General features: G+C 39.3%; 1 protein-coding gene across 1 annotated transcript in view; it reads left to right on the forward strand.

Moving 5' to 3' along the window:
* grid2 (glutamate receptor, ionotropic, delta 2) overlaps window positions 1-20,413 on the forward strand; it is a 543,519-nt gene that overhangs the window by 501,746 nt on the left and 21,360 nt on the right. Inside the window, exon 14 of the mRNA XM_085368399.1 lies at window positions 6,690-6,856. Within this exon, the coding sequence (XP_085224525.1) occupies window positions 6,690-6,856 (167 nt within the window). The remainder of the gene's footprint in view (window positions 1-6,689; window positions 6,857-20,413) is intronic.

Here is a 20,413-nt window from a genome sequence, read left to right on the forward strand (position 1 = left end):
TCGCTGTGCCATAGCAAAGGTGGTCCACCAGGTACTGCTGGTCAGTGGTACAGAAGCTAAACCTAACCAGGTAGCTGTCATTAGAGGTACATTTAAAAATTCAAGTTGGGGTTTTTCTTTGTTGTTTTATTGTTGTTTATTTGCTTGTTTGTCTTTTTAATGTATGACTAAAGATCAGTTTCTGTTGAAAGCTGATTAATTCACTGGGAGAATAAACAAAAGAAAAATGTGAGGATAAGCTGTAACAAATCCACGTGGATAGCACAAAACTCAATACTGAAATAATATATGAATAAAAATTAGGAAGAATGTCCTTTATTACAGCCATGACCTTTCCTCTTAAGTTTCTACTGTTTTGCTGCAACTTTGTCAGTGTACTCTCACTTTAAAGAACAAAGCACACAGCCTCCCATGTGTAAAACATTTCACATACATTGCTTTAAGGCTAAATGGTAATCATTTAAGAAACTAATTTCACACTGGGGGATGATTTGTTATGTGCCACTGTAAAAAAGTGTTTATAATCTAAGATGTAATTTATGGATGAGGGAAAAGATTTTTGATATACTTTAGTTTAAACTTTGAGCGAGATGAAGAATCTGGTATTCCTTTGCATGCTGGGTGCCCTTCAAGGGATCTTTCTCAGAGAGGGGGGGAGAGAGAGAGAGGAGAAAAATCAGAGAGAGAAAAAGCGAGTGGACCCTGGAGTAGTTTGGGCATTTTGAAGTTGCAGCATGCCTAGACTCTTAAGCCAAACTGTTTGAACCATGGATGAGATAGAAAGACCTCTGCAGAGACACACGCACATGGGGCTAGTACTGTAATATAATTGCAATGTAGCGTCTAGAGAGAGTTTTATAAGTCAGAATGTATGTGCAGTCACCCCAAGGAGTATGTGTAGGTGGCCACTTTTCATTTGAATGGCCCTCAAAGTTCAAAGTTCAGCCTTTTGTTTATTTCAATGCTTTTTTCTTCTTCTTCATTTTCTTTATGTAGAAAGAAGGAGGTTTCATGTGCTGTTTGGATATTGTTTAAGGAAATATTTTTATTGCACTTTCTATAGTTATCTTTAAACTAAAAATACACTGTTATGTGTGGAAGCTCTGCTATAATGGAAATTAGTGCTGTCGGGTTATTTAAGGTTAGGCAAGTTAGGGAAAGTTAGTGGACTTTGTAGTCAGTCTTTTTTTCAGATAAGACCCATTTATATGCTCAAATGTTGTGAAGCTTTACTTTTCCAGGGCTTTGAAGTTACCAGCCAGTGAATTCAGGCTAACAAATCTGGCATCCTTTCATTCTAAAATAGCATTTCGGATCTGTTTGGGTCGCTAAGTTAACCTGTCCTACATTTTCTCATGTCACAGTTGTTTCTTCTTTCTTTCTTTTTTTCCAGTATAATGTAAAACTACTCACTTTTTCTTCTTTCTGTTGCAACATAGCTGCAGTGGCACCCCAATACACCGACTGTGTTAGACTGTGGTTACGCAAAATGATGTTATACAACATGTTAACACGCTCATCACAACCCAGTTGGTGATTTTGCTCCCATAATTTCGAATTTAGTAATAACAAATAATGAAGCAAAGACATGAATAATTAGTTTCGATTTAACTATTTCCATCTTTCGTGTTTTCTTGCTCCTGTGGTTGGGTGAAAACACAAATCAGAGCTGCTGAGAAACAACTCTGGCTCATGGTTCAGTGGTGTTATGGCTTCATTAAATGAGCTCTACCATCACTAAACCCCTTTAAAACTGATAAACAAGATATATAGACCATAAACAATGAAAGAGCAACAGAATTGGTTTCATTTTCTCTCCTTGAGGCAATTGTTGTTGTGATTTGGCGCTATATAAATAAAGTTGAATTGAATCCTTTTCAGGAAGGAGGGATGGAAATGAAAAAGTGGCGTGAGTCATAGAAAAAATAGGAAGCAGAAAGAAGAGAGACGCTGCAATGACTTTAATTTAGTGATTATGGATCTTACCGAGTTGTCTTTGTCACATTCATGAGACAAGAAAACAAGGCCCAATGCAGTGATTAGGATGCATTGGTGGTTGATAGTGTGTGTCCGTGTGATTGTGTGGTCTGTGTTTGGGTGCGACTGTGCTTGGGTGTGTTTGTTTTGGTATATCTGCGTGTGACTGTGATTGTTTCCAGAGTGTCAATGTTTCTGGGAAAAGTAGCTTATGATTTAATTACCTTGGCCCAAGCAGAGGCACAACCCTGGACCTGTGGAAGAGAGGAAGGAGCACGTCTGTACAGTGTGTGTGGGTTGGATATTAGATGCAGCAGTTAGTGTTGCATGAGATAAAAATCACTTGCATATCAAGTACATTCGGCAAGAGCATGATAACTTAGACACGCATTGAAAACATTTTCAAGGATTTTAAAACTTGAGCCTGAACGCAATTAATCAAAGTTCACTCGACAAATACAAACGCGGTTATTACCACCAGAAGAACCTGAAGACAGCACACCTGCAAATGAAAGCACCAAAAAATATCTCCCAGTGTAGTCTAAGAATATTCCAACCCCCCCCCCAGTCACCCCATTTGTATGATAATGGGAGGGTTTATGAACCCCTAAAATGCGAAATGTTATTTAGCACCAAAAATACTCAGTGATCATGGCACACTGGTGGATTGTGTTCATTTAAGAGATCCTGGAGATCATCTGAAAAACAATTAAATGAGCTCTACATTTGATAAAACAGTCGTCAAATAGTCATAGTCATCAAAAACATAACCCAGTAGAAATTTTATTTCTCATCATATTGTAAGCATAATTTGTAGATGATGAGATTTGCTATAAACAGGTTTTTAGTGAATAGTAACCCATTACCTATTAACCCTTTAAAGCCGGTCAGAGCAGCACGCTCCGTTTTGCGTAACTATTTTTAAATCCCGGTAGAACTGCAACCATGTAAGCTAGCGCAATAATTTTTTTTGCATATGAAACCGAAGGAGTTGTACTTACATCTACTTATGCCATCAGCTATAGTTTTGCAAAAACTGCATAAAAAGCACTTGCAGCAACAAAAACATAATATTCCAGAAACACGCTTTGCCGATCCGATCAGCTGTTTGTAACACTTCCTACGTCCATCAGCGCAAACTATCGCATATCCGCCATGACCTGCCTGAAACCGGAAGTGACGTCGTTTTGCGGAAATGTAGTTTTTTACCTTCAGGGCCTTATGAGCCTATACTGGTGTTTTTAAAAGTCATGTTTGATTTTATGACTTTCTGTATCGTTTCTGGGATGCTTAGAACTCATATTGCACTGCTGGAAATAGTTTATTTTAATGCATATGCTGTTTTTTTGCAAATTTGCATCATACTATTTACTTTCGTTTTTACTGCAGTATATAAAAATTGGTGTATTTCAAAAATAAAACTATAAAGACACTCAAAATAAATTTCCTGTGATGGAAAACTATTTTGCGCAACTCCTTTGTATTTGCAGTTTTGAGGGATAAGCTTCTTAAATTTCTCTAACTAGAAATATATGTTAAAAAAACAAAAACGATTTTAAATTTTTTGTAGTTGATTGCACTTTTTTGCAATTTATGTAATTACTATGCACTTAATGCATACATATTATGAAATTTTGGGCTATAATGGTTGTATTGATGTATAGCAACTTGAAATGCTCCCAAAAATGGCACTACAACATGTAAAAATATAATATAAGCTCTGGCGGACTTGGTAGGTCTTAAAGGGTTAATATCTTGGTACTTCTCTGACTATAATTTGAAATAATGACATGAATATACATAATCTGTATATGCGTTCCTACTATTGTATACCTGTTTTTAAAATTGTGTTATATTACTAGTGCAACTGTGGATGGACATTACAGTGGGAAAAAGAGAAAAATATGTAAATACGCAATGGTAAAAAAAAAATGTTACATTGAAATCTATGGGTTTAATAGATGGAAAAGCATTACATTTTTCATTTCAAAACATAAACTCACCCTCATGTTCCTCACAGTTATTTGGTCCGCTGACAAGCATCCCCTATCTCCTTTACTGTGAATTGCAAGTGAAGGATGTGAGAGAAAATGTTACTTCTACCATTCAGTAAAAATTAACATTATTATGTATTTACTACGCCATTTTTATTAGGTTATGTTCAAACAGTTTTGATGCAACAGCTTTAATGCAACCGCCAAATTGTTAAGGAGAAGCTTCTTCAGCCGTGCACATGGAAAATCATTGCAATCGCTCAAGCCGCTGCCTTACATTTACCAGCAGTGACATTACTTTTTCTATTGCGATAAATGCTGAAGTTGAAGACATTTTAGTCTCTTCCCTTTTTCCGTACCACAATTCTGTTTCATTCTTTGCACACCTGAGGGTCATGAACTACAAGCGTCAGACACAAGCAGTGGTACCGTTCATAAACTGGATAAGAAATACCATGAAAGAGAAAGTCAGAACACAGTGCTAATACATTTCAGATACACTATGTAAAAAGAGGTAAGCTGGCCTTCAGCACATCACTCTATGGTACCATTCTAAGTGAGATTTTGTCGTCAGTAATTAACCAGGTTACGAGCCTTTATTAAGCTTTGCACGTAGAGTGGCTGTTCTGGTGCATAAAATCAAGTGCTCCCTATTCACACATATTGTACATTGTTTATGAAACAGCTGCAGCTGGAGGCAAAAGCATTTCCCTTCACAGGCTACAGCATCCTCTTCATTACCGGGACAATGCCTTTTTTATGTGATTGCGCTGTAACGTAGTGGAATTGATGTAACCTTTAAAAAGACATATTGAACCGGTGTTTGTATTAACTGATCCTGTGAGATCAACAACCTCGTGACTAAAAGACACAATAGGAAACAGAAAAATCACGGCGCTCAGTCATAACCAAGTGACATTTTTATCATAAAAGCACTACTGAAGAGTTTTTCATTATTACTCAATGTGCAATTCATTAAAAAATGGAACAACAGGAAACATTTCTGTCACTAAAAATTGAAGCTGATGTTCTAAACCTCTGCTCCCCCATATTTTCTTTTCTAGCTAGTCATTTAGGCCACAGGCTAATATTTTATGTCAGTGCATTTTTTTAGAATTTGCATAGCTCTCTGCTGCCTTTAAACTCACTCATTTTTATACAATTACATTCATATTTTTTGTGTTCCTGTGTAAAGCCAACTCTATTTTTGTTTCCCCAATATTACTCAAAGCAAACACATGAATTCCACTCTGTCTTAATTTCATCCACACATAGAGGCTTTTACATCCATCCTATTTGTTTGCTTGCATTCTCTCCCTTGCAGGGCACCATTTACAATTCAATACACAAGCTAAAACATTAAATGTTAGGAAAATTACAAATGGTGTCATTGGGGTATATTACTGGCACTTTTTTTGACTGATTGTTGGGGTTTTTACACAAAGGGCAATGACAGTGTTAATCAGATTAGCAGAGCTTTGGTTGATTTGACATCAGAGGTCACTGCACATATATTGTGCTTAATAATTGATTTGAGCTCTTTTCACCCAAATGTAGGGGAAAAGTGCCCTTAATGCTCAATTTTAAGCTGTTGAAACAGATTTTTTTGCTAATTTACGTAGCACAAAGCCCATAATCTTTTCAATTCAAAAGCAATAATGAAAAGCCATTAAATTATTCTTAAAAGTAATAAAGTGTTCTCTTCTCTTTTTAAGGTTGTAAAGAGCTGAATTTGCTATTCTGATGCCCTGCGGTGAATTATTGAACACACACACGTACACACATGTACACACTGCAGAGAGCTACAGGCTGTGAAATTACCCAATCACAAGGTCTTGTCAGTTCTCAGACATTAGTCATCTCACATAGGCCAAGTGAGGTGATACACACACACACACACACAAAGACAGAGGGTTTTGAAAAATTTATAAATCTCCATTAAAGTTAATGACACACCAAGTCCAAAATAATGTATTAGAGGAGAAGTGTGTGTCTGTGTGCCTGTTGTCACCCGAGGCTATTTATGTGAATTGTCAAGAGGTGTTAAGATGTGAATGTCCCAATCTGGTTGTTTATTCTCCATTTTTCATTTTCTTGCGAAAATATCCCGTAGATTTACAGAATATTAACTAGAAGCTATGTTAACAACAGGCACCTTGGCTTGTACTGTGAAATAAACTGTGATTCTCACCTTGAGTCCATTTCCAATTCTTCTCACGCACAAGCTGCTATCTCACTCATACCCGCAGTTTGACCATGCACATACACAACAAGGACATGAAAATGAAAAACAGATCCAACACACACCTATGCAGGGTTCAATGAAGATGAGCCAAAACACTACATGAATCTACAGTCAAGGGGGAATGCCGAACAGTAAAATTGCTGTGCTGTGCTATGAAGTTTGCCGTCCTGCAACGCACAAATAGTGTAATCTTGGCTCGACACAACATTTTTGGACTAAAACTGCTGACTGTAGTTATGAAATTTCAGCACTGGGGTGAATTGGTCCCCTTAGAGCACGTTAGGCAGAAAAGGTCTAAGACGATTCAGCCCATAAATATCTTTAAATAGTTCAATTTTCAACCTGTGAGCCATTCTTGGATCTCTTAGAAAACCATCTCAATAACTCAAGTGCTGAATGCTCTGGGATGTGTTCTGCATGACCTCCGATGCACCTTTCTGAGCATTGTTAACCACCTTGTAAATGTCTTTCAGGTGAAGTATGGCCGGTTTGGTTTTGTGTGGGATGCAGCAGTGCTGGAGTACGTTGCTAATAATGATGAGGATTGCTCCTTCTACACCGTCAGCAACAACGCACCAGACCGTGGATACGGTATCGCCATGCAGCACGGCAGCCCCTACAGGGACATTTTCTCCCAGAGGTAAGAGCCTTATAACAGTAAACAGCAGCCAGCTGCATCGTTAACTGCATTTTATTTGTTAGTTTACAAAGAAAGTACATATTTTACTTGCTGGATCTGTTCTGTTTCATACCATTCATCTCAGTTAGATTGTCTTCTCTTTTAGGTATAGAAAAATCCACCTGTTTTGGAAATGAGTAGCATTCAAAATATATTTATATGTATCTTCCTAGTTATGGAGAAGTCCAGTAAGTTGTTTTTTTTTTTTTATTGCTACTCCAGATTAATTTCTGTAAAAAATGGCCGCTACCATAAAATTTGCCCTTGTACAGTGCCCGAAGAACCTTAAGACATCAATCTAGACAACAACAAGGTGGCAGATAAAAATTGCCAACTTCTGTCTTCCAGAATTAAGAATGCAATGGCCTTTTTCCCATCTTCTGTGCAGTTATGTGAGGCTTAACGTGAGGTTATCCAAGTGTGACTACCTTGCCTCCCAAATAAGTCAGCAAAGGTGCAGTGCAGACGTAGCCAAGCTGTTTCTGGTTGTGTATCTTGTTACTGTAGCACAAAGCTGAGACTCTGTTGCTTCTCACTGCTGAGTACAGTAACTGAATTTGTTCATTTTTTTCATTATACATCTAGTTTCTTACAGTGACCAGGAATCTTGGTAGTGTCTTGAAATGCAACACAAAGTCATACATCTACACGCTGAGAGGCCTCATTTGTTTTTTGCATTAATCTTTATTGCTGTGCAGTGATGTCACATGAGGTGAAGTGTCTGTGAAAGCCATGAGCGTATTGGTTGCATCTTAATCCTGTGGGTTTATGAGTTATGAGTTTTTTGGTCTATTTGTGGATTTGGATTTGTGTGTGCTGTAAGTGAGTGGAACATCTTGTGTGTGTGGGCCTAACTTTGCAAGCTTCACAGAGTTTGAATGGGTAGGCCTGTCTGTCTGCTCCATATCTGGTGAAGCGTTACACTTCTGAATATTGCCTAGCATCACTTCTATTAAAATAAACAAGGAATTAATTGACAGGCTATGGAGGCAGTGTCACACTCTTGGGAAGTCAGTTTTAAACCGTTAACTCACACTGGTCCCCATGCTTCAAACGAAAAACCAGAGAGAAATCGTCAGGAGAAAAAAAATTACAGAGGCATAATTATTTTGTTTTTCTTTGCAGTGAGTTTTAGATTTTACGTTGTGCTATTCTCTAATATACTGACAAAGCACAAAGTCTGGGTTTAACAGGAATCATATGAGCAGTCAGTGTCTTGGCACCATGGAAAGAAAGGTTTCATTATGTTTAGTCATTGCTGAAGGCCAGGTCATAACAAATCTGGAGGCTTGACACATCTTTTGGTTGGATTTGTGTTGACTGGGAAATCCAACGGTATTTGAGAGGGATACATTGTGTACATTCCCTTGTTCATTTGTTCAATTGCTTATTAACACAATTATCTAATCAGCCAACCAGATGGCAGCAACTTGTTGCATTTAGGCATGCAGTCATGGTTAAGATGGCCTGCTGAAGTTCAAACTAAGCATCAGAATGAAGAAGAAAGGTGATTTAAGTGTTCGTTGTTGGATCCAGAGGGGCTGAATATTTCATAAACTGTTGATCTGCTGCATTTTTTTCACACAACCATCTCTAGAGAATGGCCTAGAAAAGAGAAAATTTACAGTGAGCAGGAGTTCTCTGGGCAAAAATGCCCTATTGTTGCCAAAGGTCAGAGGAGAGGCTTGCTAGGAACACTAAAGTAACTCAAATAATTGCTTCTTACAACCAAGCTATGCAGAAGAGCGTCTTTGAATTGACCTGACAACCCGTCAGATCTTGAAGGAGCAGGTTCCATAAATTTTGATAACAGAATATTGGAAAAACATAGCCTGGTCTAATGGTTCTTGATTGCTGTTGCAACTTTTGTTGGGTTGGTAGGGTCTGAATTTGGAATAAACCACATGAATGCATGTGGGGGATATTGGCTTGGCATGTCACAAAACTCAGATGATCTCAAATTCGTGCTTGAACATGGCAGTGAGTTCACTGTATTCAAATGGCCTCCACAGTCACTGGATCTCAATCCAATAGAGCACCTTTGGGATGTGTTGGAACAGGAGATTCACATTCTGGATGTGTAGCTGAAAATTCTGCTGCACCTGTGTGATGCTCTCATGTCAGTATGACCCAAAATCTCTGGGGAATGTCCAGCGCCTTGTTGAATATATGCCATGAAGAATTAAGTCAGCTCTGAAGGCAAAAGGAGGTTCAACTCAGGAATAGCAAGATATACCTTAAAAGGTGCCCAGTGAGTGTATTTTCCCCACTTCAATAAATAATAATAAACTGTAGATTACATCTTTTGTTCATAGTTAAGTCTAGCCTAGTCTTGCTTATGTAAATGTGTAGCAGAAGGGGATTTTTTTTGGTCAGTAGCACAAACTGATGAGGTTGTTTATCAAGCAGTCAATCACATTCTCTGTAGGCAGCAGCAGTGCAGAGTGGAGTGATGGAATCTATCCAAAATACTGAGGAGAAATGTTGTGGAACTAGTATACAAGCTTGAGTGTTTATTAAGCGTACCAAATGGCACATGCTGCATTGTCTACAGAAATGAGATGGGCATGATTTTATTCATATCAGTGCATCGCTATACTGGTATGAATCTCGTCTACTAAAAGGGATTTCAAAGGCAGTAACACAGTGTATGGGTAGACAACGCTCAAGCTGGCCAAAAACAACTAGAGCCAGTGGGAGGAATTATATAACCAGCCAACATCTGTTAAGCCTGCAAAACCTTCTCTGATTCAAGTACAAGCACATGTGTCTGAGACCACTGTGTCATTTTTCCCTCTCTTTTTGCATCTTTTTTGAGATTTCATTTCTTGACATGACATGACAGAACAAATATAATAGCTATAGCTGCAGGCTTTTCTGCCTTTGTGTTAGAAAAACACATTTTGTATTAGGATCTCTGTGAAGCTTTTTGATTCTATCCCTATGTAAGTTGCTTTTCGTGGCTTTGGCTAATTCTGCCTAAAGCTGGTTCTCATGTCTTCCTGGTAGGCTGTTCTTGCTTTCAAATCGGTCGTAATGAAATACTTAGAAACATGTCTCAGAAGGATCAGTTTTAAAGCACTCCACCTATGTACACTCTAGATTCATTTGCATATATTATCCCCATAACCTGATACTCGTTTGAAAGCATAACATGCGTTAAATAGGCATCAGTGTGTAGTAACTTTTACTAGTGAGAGTTTCATGTTAATGCATTGTCCTATGTTAGAAAGTCCTAAAAAATACTACTAATACAAACACCATTAAGATAAGCAAGATGATTAAAATATAGCAATGATGAATAAAGATGTCATTGATTGGCTGGTCTAACTGGGGAGAGCTTTAACCACTTCTGAGGAGTATTTACTTTACTTTGTATTTACTGTGTGTATCAGTGTGCGTCTTCTGCATACTTGAGGAGTGTTTGCTATCTGCATGCCCCTGGAGATAATATGAGAGATGAAAAAGAATTTATTTGCTTCGACACTTTGAGGAGAAAGAGAAAAAGGCAGACTGCTACAGCTTCATCAGTTTAAACCATTTAGTTTGTAATGAGAAAACCATCGGCAGAGTTCAAGTGCAGCACCAGCGCATGCCTGCTTCTGTTTGTGTGACTGTGCGGATCTAAAAGTTTTTGGCGGCACAGTAGAACAAATAGAGTGCAAATGTGTACATGCTTGAGTATGTGTGATGCTCTGTGATTGCTGGAGACAGCCTGCAGATTTACCAGTCAAAAAAAAAAAACCAGTGCCGTAAAGGAGTAGTCCTCTAATTTAAACCGACAGCTTCTGACAAGTTGCTTTGAAGTGCTGAAGGGCCAAGAACTTCAAAAAAAAACCTTCTCCCTGGCAAATATTATTTTTGTCTCTGTTTGTCTGAAGGCAGTGATGTGAAGATTTAATCCATAGCTGATGGACATCTTGAGGGTGTTGGTGCCCAGATAGATAGACAGATAGATAGATACCTGGGAAATGTTAGGAGGAACACTTCAGAGAAAATCAACTACACGACCAATATTATATCAAATTTTGTCTTTCATTATTATCTTTCTCAATTTAAGCACATTTGAGGTGAGCAAGGAGAGCCACATCTACCGTATGAGTTTGGCTTTGGTCACAAAGATACATTTATATAGTTGTTTTATTACCTGTCTGCAGGCAACTGTTCATCAGTGGCCTGAGGGCTAATCATTAACTGCTTCAAAAATAGAGCCATGGTGGGCTGTATATCTGTAGGGACCTTGGCAGTGCATGTTGTATGGTACATTTGAGGGGTGAAATGGCGTATACACCTGCAACAAATCACTGCTACAAACAGATAAATCACACCTCAGAGGCTGTGGCTTGGATTGCTGTGGTGAGCACCCGAGCCTGGCTTCACTCTGGAGAAATTACATTATCTTCTTAGACTGTGTCATGTAATTTCTTGGCATGGTTTATATGAAAGCAGGGATTAGAACTTTTGGAGGTCCTGAGTTGGCCGTTTATTATTTTATTATTTTATAATTTCATATATATTTATTTTTATCTTGAAAGGAATCATGTGTTTCTCCACAAAATAACTTGGCAAAAGTAGGAAACCTACCGTGAGGGCTTGGTTAGGGTTCAGTATTGTGTTATCAAATGTAGATTTGTTTGGAGTAGCTTGCCATGATGCCACTTTATTCAGAAGTGATTATTATTACTCTTATTTAATTATTTATTTCATTTTGGTATCTTAACACCATGGCTAAAGTCTTTATTCAGCCTTTAATCCAGCAATGTGTGCATATATTCTTTGTTGCTGTTAATTCCATTTCCAGATGAAAAATCAAAGTCAGCAATAGTAAGTGTTGTGTTGAGAAGTGGAAGTAGTCTTTGACTAAAAGTTATTTTAAATGATGTTAAAGCGCATCGAGTCCCAGTAAATACAAGGTAAACTATATATGGCACATAAACAGTTCGTTGTGATGCTTTCAGCATTCTGGCAAGCTTTTATATCCCCAGCTCTCATGACAATAAAATTGTCAGCAATAGTTAAAAAACTCTTGATGAACTGACTTCTGAAAGTTTGGTTATTGCAAACCTTGAAGGGAAATTTAATGAATTGTATAGTGTTTTTTTTTCTTTGGGAATGTATATGATAGTGATAAAGTAAATTACACCAGTGAAGGGCACATATAAACGTTTTTTAAAGCTGCCTTTGCTCATGTAAATCTTACATTTTAGTCCCAGCAGAGGGGTTGTAAACAGAACCTGCAGAAGAGAGATGAAGGTATATTGCCTTGTCCTGTCCTGTCAGAGGTGTCTCATGCATTTAAAAAGAAAAATCTACTATATCTACTGGTGAAAGACGTTTTTACTATCTAGTGGCTAACACAGATGAAATACTGAAATACATTTAATGAAAGTCTATGTAATTGTCCTTTCACCTGACCAATAAAAATTCAAATATAATCTGAACATTGAAAATAAAAAGGTCAGGTCTAATTGAGGAGGTTTGCCTGTGCTTGTGAGTCACACTTACACAATTGTATAAAACTCGCAATGAGAAGGAACACACAATTATACTGACTGAACAATTAGCATGGAAAATCGAACCAGTAAGTCAAATCAGTGACAGAAAAGTAATAGTAGTTTCATAGTCATTTAATAATCGGCAGTGTGTCATACTGTATCAGCAATGTGACTCAAGCTTTACAAGTGACCATTTCTGCTTTCTTTGGCTTTCACTCATTATGAATGTTTTAACTTTGAGACAAAACAGGGTGAACTCATGCTCTAGGATTTGTTAAATTAGAAAAAAAAAAATCTTTTTATTAATTAAATAAGCATCAAATGACTATAATGGAAAATTACTGATCTGTATTTTTTGGGGTTGGGTTGCTCATTTTACTATTATATAGTTCAATTCTACATGCTACACTTTCAAAAACATGTTTTTCCAATAGCTCTCTTGTGACCTTACAGCCCCTACGTGCACTGAGTGGTGAGTTGTATTCTGAATTTTCTGCAGCAATCAACAAATAATTAGATGATGAAGTATCAGTTTTCTCCTGTGCACCAACTCCCAGACTAGCCTCATCCCCCATTTGGAAACTTTGGACCCAGCTGCTTTGCTTGCCTTTGTGATTTCTCCATCAGACTGCCCCTGCAGGTGAAGATGTCTGCAGTTGATGATAATGGCTGATGATAATCTCGTACAGGAGGCAGAGGAGGTATTCTTTGACATTCTACTGTAGAGTCGGATCCAAATAACAAGCCAGACTCATTGGCTTTTTCTCAGTTCTCTTTTGGGACCCTTCGAGCCTAGTAATGAAGAATCTTGAGTTCCTCTTTAAGATGATATATGTGTCGCTCGTCCCACTATCCTGCCACAAGTTGTTCATAACAGTGAAGCAGAACAGTGATTTTCCAAAGGACGTTGGTTTTCTACTGTTATTTTTGGAAAAGCGTAACCTAGCTTAGGTGCTACATCCCAGGGAAGCCTTTTCAGAAATTTAAGCCGGATGCTGCTCAAGATGTTGCAGGGCAAACGTGGCGAGGTTATCCTCGCCTTGTCTGCCATAGCAATTTAGCCCATCGCTCTTTCCCCAGAGATAGCCACGGACATCAGGAAGCACGGCTTCAGCCTCTTTGCAATAATGACAAAGTGGACGATGAGCATCAACAGCATACTTTTGTGTTTTAGCTTTCTCCAGAAGTCAGATGGAGGATGCTGGATGGCCCCTTATCCCCCGAGTGAGGCGTTTAGACCACTCCTTGACAGAGCCATGGCTCGTTTACACTAAACAATCAAGGAACCAAAACGATAGAAGACCTTCACCGTCACAACATCAAAATCGCAGAGATGCTCACCTCAAGAGGAAGTTTGCTCCAACCATTACTAACCCTGGGTCTCCATGTTTCAGTACACTTGGTCCCGCAGCCCACCCACAATTGTTTCTTCCATTGCACACAGGTGGCACTACTGTGTAGGGAAGGGATCAGATGCTGGTTTATCAGGACCACCAAGATGCAGTTCTGACAGACTTACTTGTGCAACATTGTTGAATTCTGGGCTTCCCCTTAAAACCAAAGCGCTCTTCTTTTCACCAAACTGAGCATTTATCTACATAAGAACTAAACCACCTTGACAACAAAGTTGTCCCCAGTGAAACTGAAAGTGCTAAACTCTCTAATATCACTTGTTGCACCCCACAGAGTGGCGCATGTGCTACCTGTTGTACGTCTGCTGGATTTGGTGCCTGAAAGTGTTGTGGTTGTCCCCTTGGGAGCCCTCCACATCAGGTAAATTCAGGACAATTTAGCTGCCTGCCCCTCAACGAAATACAGTACCAAAAATCCATATTTAATATTCCTCTCCCACTGCAGCCAGTTTGTCATACATAAAAATCCCACATGTTCTCTCTGCAGGGGAGCTCCTTTGGGACAACTGTGTCAGACATACCAGAATGCAAAGATGCATTTCTCTCTACCTAGAGATGAATATACCAATCTTAAGTCGCTGGTGGGAAGTGAAGAAACCTTTGTCTCCTCGCATAATTTTCACTGAACTGCACTTACTTCCCCATTCATTCTGGTGGCACCAGAACAAACAAGCATAGTATAGCTGTTAGTGGGGGAGCTGTGGCAGTTGTCTTGTTACAAAGACATATGAAAGACATATGGTAACCCAATGGACAGGAGTTTTGATAGAGATTCCTGTTTAAGCTGGGGTTCCTATCTGAACTCTGTGAAGGGATCTCAGAGGTCATTCGTGGTGGCTTACTGTTAGCATGTACGAGTGAGTAGGCAATGAGTCAGCATCTCATTTGAGGCGCCACGGGCTCCTCTTTTCAAGTTTACAAAAAACCTTGCATAGTTAGCATGCCTCATCTCCCTTTTGAAACCTGCTGCATACATAATGTACGACTTGAAGCACACTATTTTCCTTGGCTGAACTTCATTAAATACTCTTGCATAATTCGGACTCTGCAGAGTTCATTCTGCAGGAGTTGACCTGGTCACACAATATTTCCTTCACAGGCCTTTCCCTGCTTAATAGAACCCAATATCCAAGGAGCAAGATCTTCTACTACAGCCTTCTACTAAAGCCTGTCATGCAGGAAAATGGTGCACTTTCCAGCAGTGGTGCATGGACAGAAGCTCAGACCTCATGTTGTGTCCCCTATCCCCTGTGGTGACCCATCTCCACATGCTTAAGAGCATAAACAGGTTTTTCATTATATTTTGCACATGGCTAACATCAAACAGATGTAACTGTTTATCCAACACAAAGTACACTCATGAGGTATGTCTCGCTGACTGTGTGAAGCTATCAGACAAGCCTACAGCAGCAGGAACAGAGCCTCCATAGGGCATCTGTGCTCACTTTGCGAGCACCTTATCTCATTCACATCCCTCCTCAGTGGGATGGAGTTGTCGAACAGCTGCACAGCGGCATCTTGGGTCTCTCACATTCCCATTCATCTGTTTCCATCTGCACAATATATGTTAGTTTTCCCTGACTAACTCATTTTTATGCATACTTGACAGCTCGTAATATGTTGTCAAATCTCACCCTTTTTATGCACGTGCCAAGAGGTGTTCCTCTAATCCCATCATGGATTAGTGAACTGCGCAGTGTGTAATGCCCCACTCTCCCCTGCTGTTGCAGGTGTGTTGTGGCAAAGGAGTCTAATTTTCACTCTTTTTCTTTCCACACATGGACTGACATAGTAAATTATCATGAAAAAAAACAAACCCAACCTTATTTCAATACCTTATTGTAGCGTATTGTTTTGTGTGTGTGTTATCCACTAGGAAACACTGGTGTCGTGGTGGGATGTTGACCACATGCCTTATCCTAATAACGACAGCTCTTAGAGGAATTAGCATGTGCATAATACTTACTTACAGCAAGCCCAGATTCTGTGATGACAGACCAACTCATTAGGCTGTAAGCTGTGTTTGTTCCCCCTGTGTCAGAAAGAAAACGCTGACTTACAGAACACAAGGACATGAAAGAAAGTCTTGAAGGTTGGACAGGCACAGAGGGATAAACACAATAGCTCCAACTTTTAGCAGCTTATGCTTATACACACAGAATCTATGGTTACAGTGTGTAACCAACTGTACTGTATTACTCTGTATTAAAAGAATAATCTAAGGCCTGTGGGTCAAGTCCTTTTCCAAAGAAAACTTTCACCTAGATTCTTAGTGAGAAAATTGTATTTTAGCTTTACTTGCTGGTTTGATTTTTGGGGCCCCGTTAAGTATTGACGTTTTTATCTGAGTCTCTTTTTCATGCTCTCTCCCTCATCTTTCTCTTTCATATTGATTAGTTCATTTCAAAAGCAATTTCAATTGCAAACAGCACAAGTTTCAAATGCACCAGCAGCTGTCATGCATTCACTCGATGAATACCCTCCAAATAGTGTATAATCAGTTTTTAAAGTTCAGATTTTAAACAACAGAAATTATTTTATTTTGAGAACTGTGCCTTTGATCTTTTTGGTGTCTTTGTAGTAGCATAATACCTTGAGCGACAAGCGTGATTAGGCTTGATCAAGGCTTCTGCCAAAGAAACCAAAAGCTACATGCTGGTTATTTGATTCACTGCATCGCTCTTTCTGTTGTACTCACTAAGCTCCAGTAAAGCTGGAGGCTCTAAAGCCCTTAGTTTTCACTGCATGGAAATCACACCCAAAAAAAGTCTTTTCTAAAGAAACTCTTGTTTGTCTTTGAAATTTATGTGTTTGTGTGTGTTTATGACACATTGTGATTTAATGTCAGGTGACAGTCTAAGCCCAAGTCTAAGTTGTCTAAGCTCTCTCAGTCTGTAACTGTCACTCTTTGTCATTTCTCAGTCAAACTCAGCCCATGCATTCATTTAATCTTTGCAAATCATTCATCAATTAACGATGAAGGTCTTTTTTCTTACCCTGTTTCTTTCTCGATATGTTAATGACGGTTAATGGCTGTTTTACTTCTGTGCGTTGTTTATCATAGTTCAGCTCGATAATCTGTTTCACTTCGTGAACACAACTGTGGCTTAATGGTCCTTAATTGAAAATTTTGTTGACAGTGTGTATGAATGTGTATTGAACCCTGAGGGTGCTAATTGGTATAATTAAGCTTAGCAAACTTTACTTGAGGGACCAGAGACCCAAGGGTGAATAACCTCCCTCACTCCAGTCCTCGGGATTCATTGTAGAAGCGATATCTGTGTTGACATGGGGCCTTATATTGTGATTATGAGGCCAAAACAGAAACAAAATGCTTCATATGAACGACTCAGTCAAATAAAATAAACAAAGATGGAAATTTGAAATGTTTCAATGGAGTAGTTCCACTGAATAATTATATTGTGTAAACAACTGAGCCTCGTTGCTTTCAGGCTGCTCCCTGTACGTGCCCTCCAACCTGCGTTCCTTCCTCCATAAATGTGGACATATTCTTCTCCAAATGATAAAGCACGTGCCACTGAGATAGAGTAGCTGTTGAAGAAGATAAATGCATAAAGTATTGATCCCTTTTGTGCACGTCACATTGATCGGACTAAGTGTGAGCAGCTGATGCGAAAGCTTCGATCGTAATGAAAAAAACGTTTCCTTGCAACTGAAGCCACTGTTAACTGCCGGAGCAATCAGAGCAGCTTGATGATTATCACTGGTGGCTCGCAGTAGGATAGTCTCGTACTTTAACATCATCCTGTTTCTTTCCCTGCAGAGTTCCCATGTTATGGCGTGTTGCCATGCTCTGTGTGTTTTCCCAGCCTCTCAAAGATGACACAGTGATCTTAAACGTGAGGCAGAGCAGTGTGCCATCTCTGCTGCTAGAATGAGGCAGTTAAAATGCTTGATCTATGCCTAGCAAGGTCACTGGTGAGACTTCTGGGTTTCTTCTTTTTATAGTTGACATGAAGAATCTAGCTCTGTAGCAAATCTATGCACCAACAGTGCTGAACTAATATTTCTTCTATCTGAGATGACCAGTACTCTGTGGCTGAATAAACAGACTACCTAGAAGTTGCGGTATTGATGTGTGCTGGTGGGTCAGTCTTAGCTTCTCACAGCTGTTCTTTGCTAAAACACAAGTGTGCAGTCCAGGTGCAGGTGCACTTCGTTGATTGGTTTAAGCCGCCGAGTCTCTCTGGCGCTCTGTCTTGGCCCTGCTCACAAAAGTGAGATTTTTACAACTCAACAAGGTGAATGTGACACATCAGTTTGAAGCTGACTTTTTTTTACCTCCTTGTGATATATTCTGACAATTTTGGCTTGTTTTTCTAAGGCAGGTCACAGAGAAACACGATGTGATGCAGCGAGAGTGATCCAATGTTTTATTGATTCCCCTACACACCTTCCACACACAGGTCAAAATAAACAGCTTCAGTAGGCCTTTACCTGTGGTGATTCAGCATTTAAGAATACTTGGGTGGGTTGTTTGCTGCATCTTTGAGTTAAGCTCTCAAGTTGAAGGCTGACATCCCTAATCAGTGTGTGAATCTCACCTACCCGAAGTAACTGAAATATAGACAGTTAAGGTTTCATCTTAATGGAGTCTGCATGGTTTCTAACCATGTCCAAACACATGATTGTTGGGTTAATTCTGAATTGTCTGTAGGTGTAAATACAAGAATGAATGGTCTGCTGACCCAGTGATGGACCTGTCCAGGGTGAATCCCTAATTTGGATGAATAGACTTAAGTTTTGTTTGGTTAAATTCAGTCACCCAAACTCTTTAGGTTTATAAAAATATCAGGATTTTGGTTAAAATACACACATTATGAAGTGAAAGGTAGAAAGCTATGTACTAATTCACGTCTGCAAGAGGTAGCATATCTGTAAAGCAGAATACTTTCTGTTTATCTGTGATCAGAATGGATGACAATGCACCTTCTGCCCTACTAGTAGGTCCACAAGGGCGCCTACGGGAATAATTAAAACTGAGATCGAACATCTAATGGGCTGATGGCAATTCAAGCTAGTGTTGTGATTTAGTGCACACCTTTCACATCTTTTCTAAGACAAGCCAAAACATTTAAGGCAACATTTCTTACCCCACGCTCATCAAAACTACAGAGAAACTACTTTTCGTCTTTATTATATGGACATTATTCTCAATCGTGTATTCTTATGGGTCTAACACGAGTGCGGCGGCTAGGGGCCCGCTGATGCTGCCAGCTTTGTGTTAAGCTAGTAAGTGAGCTGTCAAACCAATGTTGTTCTCATTTAAGGAGCTGACAGTCAGCAGTCGTCTGTGAGCCACAAACTCATTTTAGAATAACACCTCTGTCTCTCATCTCCCTCCACTACCCCTTCTCCGCTCATTTCATTCCACACTCTTCCTCTGTTCACTCATCATTGTCTTTTCTTCTCTCTTTACCCTTCTTGGCTACCTTCTTACTATTCTGTCTCCTCTACTTTCCTACCTGTGCTCCCCCTTTACCTCCATTGTATGATTCTGTTGTCAGTCATCCATTCAGCCAGAACACACTGCCAGGGTTTTTGCACCCCTCTCATTTTCTCTCACTTGGGTTTCTTCCCCCCTATCTTCAAATTCTTTTTTTTTTCCACTTCTCACTTCACTACGACTTCTACCTTTCATTGTCTCCAACTTAAAATTGTGTTTGCTACAGAGGTGACAGGAGATGAATGTTCATAGAACTACTGCAGACATGTTTCACCGCTCCACAGATGTTAGTGTGCTCCAAAATGATGCACTCTGCCTTTACCCCTCTTACAGAAACAGTTAAGTCTATGTAGCAAGCTCTGAAATTCACTGAAGTGTTTCACATTATTCTTGATCATCTAACTCTCACTGCTCTGCATTTTAACTGGCTACAGCTGCAGTAAAATCTGCTACTAGGAATGTAAATCTTGGGCCACCGCCTGCATTTATAGGCTCCTTATGGATGGGCCTGGGACTGGACTGCAGAATCAACACAATATATGAAGTTATAGCGCATTTAAAGGGCAGTAAGTGAGATTTTTATCATCCCATTGCAGAAAATAGCCCTAATATATCTAGACGGGGTTGAAAGCTAAGTTGATCAATACCAGTGACTCAACCATCAGTTTGCCAGGTGCTGAGATAACAGGCTTTCAAAACTCACTTTGTAGCCTGTAGTCTCTGTTTGGAACAGCCTCGCCATCCATTTGAGTTCGAAAGACAGTCCCCATACCCCAGCAGTGGTGCAGCAGCACAGTGTGACATCTCTGAACAGTCCATCTTCACCACACTAGGGATCTAATTTCTAACATTAGGGGCAGCCTATTAAACCAGTTACAAATAGACAATGCTGTCAGATTAACTTGTAAAAGCTCTCTTTTCAGGTAATTTAACTTTAAATGTGATATATTTTGGACATATTCAAACTCTGACTGGGTTTTTGACTAAATCAAGCACAAGGAAATTACTTTTAAGTCCATTAAAGTTAATATGCAGGGTTTTTTAGTTTTTTATGACAGTTCTTTAGCCTAACTCGCGCTATTACCACCTGGAAAAACATCTTCAAATCTGTCCAAATGAGTTACAGCAACGGAAATGTCAGGCC

Source organism: Diplotaxodon limnothrissa, linkage group LG12 (genome assembly GCF_057381915.1).
Source record: "Diplotaxodon limnothrissa isolate DT_005_m linkage group LG12, D_limnothrissa_male_GT1.1, whole genome shotgun sequence".
In the NCBI taxonomy this organism is placed as follows: Eukaryota; Metazoa; Chordata; class Actinopteri; order Cichliformes; family Cichlidae; genus Diplotaxodon; species Diplotaxodon limnothrissa.